The sequence below is a fragment of the Corvus brachyrhynchos genome, unplaced genomic scaffold, assembly GCF_000691975.1.
Source record: "Corvus brachyrhynchos isolate BGI_N302 unplaced genomic scaffold, ASM69197v1 scaffold70, whole genome shotgun sequence".
Classification (NCBI taxonomy): Eukaryota; Metazoa; Chordata; class Aves; order Passeriformes; family Corvidae; genus Corvus; species Corvus brachyrhynchos.
Window position 1 is genome coordinate 7,667,395 of NW_008236217.1, and position 5,697 is coordinate 7,673,091.

The following is a 5,697-nucleotide window of genomic DNA, read 5'->3' on the forward strand; positions in this document are numbered from 1 at the left end:
CTTACTAATTATTGTCTAATAATTTGTTCCAAATTCCTACATTTGCAGTAAGAAAATCTCAGAACTGAAAAATGCCCCCCTCGTTCAGAGAAACAACAGATGAAGATACCCATATACTCAGACCACTGGAGGATTTTAACTTGTATGAAACCTTAAACAGTTTGCAAAGTTTAAAATAGTTTAATTCCTTTGCAAGAATGGACAGAATTTGACAACTATCTCTGTAATCCTCTCCAGTTAGAATTATTTTATTCATGAGTTCATAAAAAAGTAATTAGTAGAGGAGTTTTGAAAAAGCACTGCCATAATGTTTTAAAATCAATTTACATTTACCTTCTCTAGACATGAAACTCAAAATCTCCCAAGGTCTTTTTCTGTGTAAAATATCATGAATCAAATGAAGTGATTTAAGACAAGAATTGTTAACCAAACCACGAAACAGAGTCTAACCAATAATTTACTTATTAATTAAGTCATATGACTGAATTGTAAGAGAAGATTAACTGGAGATTCAAATGTGTAACAGATTTTCATAAATGAAGCAGCATGACTTCTTCATGCTTATGGTAAGAAACAGATTTTTTCATCCTCACACTGCAGCTATGAACAATACCAACTTCTCACCACATTCACAAAAATAAAGTGCTGACTTTGAAGTATTTTAAAATAAGAGCAGTATGATTAAGCCATCTAGGTTATATCTGGAAAACATAATAAGAAATAGAAGCTTTTTGGTGAAATTACAGTCTTAAGCATTAGTATTTTTTCTGTATATTCTGCTTTTACATTTTACTATCAAACAGGTCATTACAGTAAATACAAACACGGAATTGGAAAGGAATGTAACTTTATGAGGGAAAATAAAAACCTCCTTGCATTGAAGCTTTTCATTCTTGAACCTAATGCAACTGAAGTGCCTCATCAATCCAGTGGGATGACTGTGTACTGGCACAAAGGAGGAGGTACAAACAGGCAGCACACACAGGCAGGGCTGTAGCACTGAAAACTTTTGTGAGCGTATAGTGTTACCAAAGTGTATGTCAAGTCTGTGCTGCTATAAAAAAAAAAAAATGCTGAGCTGCTTTTAACCAGGGCTCCTGTCCAGTTCACCGCAAAGCCATACAGAAGTTCATGTTGCACAAAGAATAAATGTCCAGGGATGAAAACAACACCTTTCAATTGTGGTGCAAGTTTATGCTGCTGTAAATGCTTGTGGAATCACCCTGCTAGAACTTGGTATCATAACTGGTTTTAAATGAACTAAGACCGCGATGTGGCCAAGAGGGTACATTCCCACCCTCACAGCTGGTGCTGACATTCTCCTGCTTCCCTTCTCATTGCATATATTGACTTAAGAGCTGTTACAGCTTATCCAACTTATGCTATATCTGCAAGAAAGAACAATGTCAGTGCAAAAGGAGAGATGGTAGCATGCAGTCAGGACAGGGAGAAAGGCAAAACAGATGAACCTCATTGATGCAGAAGCTTTGCTTGCCTCAGTCCCACAGACAGCAGTTCAACACTGTGAACTTCAACAGGCTGCATTATTTTCCGCAGGATCAGTTCTCTGATCAGCCAGCATTGTACAAATGAGGACACAAAAAGGGGCAGCAGTACTAAACAGCCTGAGAAAGCAAGAAGATAGGACTGCCTTCCAGAGCACTGACAGTTTAAATTGTCTCAGTGTTCACTGAAGTGCACTCATAGATTGTACACAATTGCTATTGTTAAACTGGAGCAGTTCTTCCAAGACAGATGTGCTACTTTTCAATATACATTTATCAAAACACTCTTTAACTTGACATCTACTTGCCTGAAAACGCACTGCTTTTTTCAATAAATTAGCTGCTATAATCAAAAGATACAACTTCTTTCTTGTATTCCTTCCTAAAGCCTCAAAATCGAATCAGAAACTTTGACTGCTACAAGGTAAATAACAAAAGTAGTCCTAGTTACACAGTGTGGATGAATGTAAATATAATGTGAAATCAAAAGTTTCAGAATGTAAAAAAATCACATTATGGTTTAAATGAAACTCTTCCTATGAGTTATTTTTGAATGCTAAAGAGTAAGAAAGCCCTTCACAACACACATTACTGAAAATGGTTTGAAAGAAGTGTTTAAAGTACAAAGATTGAGAATTTATCCCAACACATACAGACCGTGGACTCCTAAATGAGGAACAGAAAATGAAAATCCAGAGCTGCAATACAAACAACGATTTTTCTGCTTATGAGCAATTACACTTCTTTTAGGAGATAAAAGATGTGCCCTACACATAGCTAAGACTCTCTAAGGTTGAAGAGCTGCTTTAGTTTTAGATATCCAGAAACAAGTTTTAGCATCCCTTCCTTTCTAAGGCCATATAGTAAACATTCTCATTCTATCCCTGTGGCTGTTCCTGAAGGCAGTTTCTGGCTGACGTCATGGAATACGTGTATGTAATAGTAATCTTTTAAAAGTTGGGAGATAGATAGAAATTCCCTTTCTACTATTTCCTTTAAGTACTAATATGAATCCTGTGGAGAAAGTGCTTTTACCACTAGTGTATTACAGAAAAGGGGGACGCCAACACTTTATTCTCTTATATACTGTTGCAGAAAATAGGAAAATATCATCTGGAGAGGATCAGAAGTGAACAGAGATATCTTCCTGCTGTCCACATTCACGTTCAGACACTTCTGTACTTGCCAGCCTATATATTCATTCTTAATTGTATTCCTAATTCTACACACAGTACCTCTGAAGTAAGAGCACATAACATTGTTGATCCCACTTGAGGACAAAACAATTAAAATGTAAATGTAACTTGTTAGTATAGAAGACCTTTATTGAATCTTGCTTTTAATCTAAACTGCTATATAAATGTACAGTTTTGAAATAACTTAAACACTTTATTCAGTTCAGGAACATTTTTAGGTGAATATTTAAGCATTGTATTTCAATAAGCAAGTTTTAGATTTTGCGAGAGCTGAGAAAAGTCTTAAATATTGTATCTACTTAATTTCTGCACTTACTACTGGCTATGAAAGCAGACTTTATTCAGGAACATTCATGAAAAACAGCTTAGTAAAACACTCTTTGCCCAAGCAACATAAACAAATTCTGGAACCTTTACTACAATATTCACAGTCATATATGCACAATGGTAATCTGTTAAGACTCTACACTAAGGGTTTAAGACTAACTGCGTGCTCACACCAAAGACTATTAATCAATACCTCATTGTTTGACCTGGAGATGCCAAACACGTTTAACCCTATGCCTTATCATGCTGTTAACAAAAAGAATTACAATGTCTTAACTACATATTCCTGTTCACCCCTCCAGTCAACTCCTAAGCCTTCCATGAGAACTTCATCAATGATGTCAACTTCTGACAAGTGAGTACTTAATAAATCTGAAGCTCCATTTAACCAGTAGTTGGAAAAGAGAAAAGGAACACCCACTTTTCCACAGACAGAATGGCAGTGAGCTATTTCTTACTCTGAATTTTTTGCACACTGACTGGAAATGATTCTGGTGGCTGCCTGACCTCAATTGCAGCTTTTGCAAAACATAGCCCTGGCACTATGAATCTCACTAAGAGTTTCACTGCTTCCCACCCAGTTATGAGTAGAAGGTGTGCATCAGTGCATCACACCTCTGCTAGGGCTGAGGGGGCAGGCAAGGGGGCAGCTGAGCAGGGCAGAAACAAAACAGGTTGCCTAGAGAGGTCAGGCAATCTCTGATGTTGGGGGTTTTCACAGTTTAGCTAGGAAAACCCATCACTGACCTGATCTGAGCGCTACCGATAGGCCCACTTCAAGTGGGAGGCTGGATTAGATGATTTCCAGATGTCCATGCCAGGGAAAGTAATTTCTGTTACCCTGTGAGTAGCTCCAAAGGCAGCAGACTTACCTGTATGCAGTATCTTAGTGACAGTATCACATGATTTAATGTTCTGTTCATATTTAGGAAGTTAGAAATGCAGCCATAAAAGTTAATATTCTCTAAATATTTAAAAGGAAACCTAAATTCTGATTAAAGTCATAGTTAGTTGTGTTTACAAGTCACAGCTCCTTTTTTAAAACTAAATGTGTATTTCTCAAACTCCACTGAAACTATTGATTCTTCTAGACAAAACCGTCTTTTACATATCTAGGTGTAAACAAGTATGTGCAAATATCCATTACTTGAATATCTTCCAGAGAACAGGAAACATACTTTAAAAATAAATTCTTAAGGTTGCCGAAGAATTATAGTCTATTCCATGCATCTCTAGAATAAAAACAAACCAAACAATCTTTAAAACAAAGAGATTTTTGGTCATGTTCATGTTGTGTTTTTCCAAGTAAGGTGAAACAGGTTTTAGTTTTACTAATTAGGAGAAAGTTTTTCAAGTACACAACTTTTACTCCATTTAAAATTTGTTTAAAGGTGGACTTGTTTGGCTTTTTAAGAGGATGTTCTTGCACATAACAAGATCAGAGAGACTGGTCGAGGAAGACCATTTCAGAAAAAAAAAAGGGAAATAATGTATTTCATAACTGCTGTCAGAATAGTCTATAGATTTAAAAATACCTTTGAGGACTTAAGACTTTGCTAACACCTTGAACTGTGTCCAAATAAAAAAAAAATACAATTCAGGAGCTTAGGCAGTGATGTATGGCAATATTACCTCATCCAGCTACATGTAGAACATTTGTACTCTGTACTAGTTGAAGCTTTTTTAATTCCTAAATTGTGATAAAGCCAGACAAATAAAACAGTATAAAGTAATTTGAAGGACCATTATATAATACTTCAACTCCAAGTTCATTAGAAATTGTGACTATAACTTAAAATGAAGCTTGCTGGATCAATTTCTCTGTCTTTGAACTACAAGTTGAAGAACTACTGTTTGTTTCCAGTTTAGTATTCTCCTAGATGGTGTGGAAGCTTCTCATTATTTTCCAAGCTTGTTTTAAAAACTAATCTATTTTCCAGATCTCTGCCATCCTATTTGACATTCACATCAAATTCATACACTGTATCAGTGTATGAAAATTTTTGAGAAATACTGCACTACCACTTGACAGCATTTTGCTAAGTGGGAGGCAGTAAGCCTCATACACAATTCCACAGGCTGGCAGTCTAATAGGATGTGCACTGCCAATATAAAACCACACAGAAAAATTGTGGCACCAAAGCAAAGCACTTAGTAATTGAAGCATCATGACTTCCACAGGCACAGAGAGTTACCTTGTGATAATACTTCTGCAAAGTCTGGAGGTAATTTCAGCAACCAGCAAACTCCAGATAAGGTATTAGCAACTTGCACACCTTTCTGACATGCTTTACCCACAACTCTAACTTGCTTCCCGGACACGTTGAGTTAATTTGTATCACCCCTATGCTAGCAGCAAACGTACCACGCTGTTTTTCATCATGGCTCTAATAGTGAATCCCTCGCAGGCCTGTTGCTTGTCCTGCTGCTTGTCCTGCTGCTTGTCCTTCTTCTCCCGCTGCCGGGAGCACCTGTCACATGCGGGCTTTGAGGGGCCTGGGCCCCCCTCCTCCACTACCATCTCCCCACCGGCGCCCGCGACGGACCAGATGCAAATTACGGACTGGAAAAAACAAGCGAACATCAGCGTCCCGTGCCCAGCGAGTCAGAGCAGGCAACCCTGCTCCCTCCACAACCAGCCCCAGCCCCACGCACCCGTCCCGCGCCCT

At 37.8% G+C, this 5,697-nt stretch overlaps 1 protein-coding gene across 4 annotated transcripts in view; it reads right to left on the reverse strand.

Moving 5' to 3' along the window:
- The window catches only part of PACRG (PARK2 coregulated), a 215,672-nt gene extending 210,035 nt beyond the window's left edge, over positions 1-5,637 (reverse strand). Inside the window, exon 1 of one of the 4 annotated variants that reach the window (XM_017746174.1) lies at positions 5,394-5,637. In XM_017746174.1, coding sequence (XP_017601663.1) covers positions 5,394-5,612 — 219 coding nt within the window. In that variant the 5' untranslated portion in view covers positions 5,613-5,637. The remainder of the gene's footprint in view (positions 1-5,393) is intronic. The other 3 variants (XM_017746163.1, XM_017746166.1, XM_008643325.2) reach the window with 3 other exon arrangements.
- Positions 5,638-5,697: the final 60 nt, after the last annotated feature.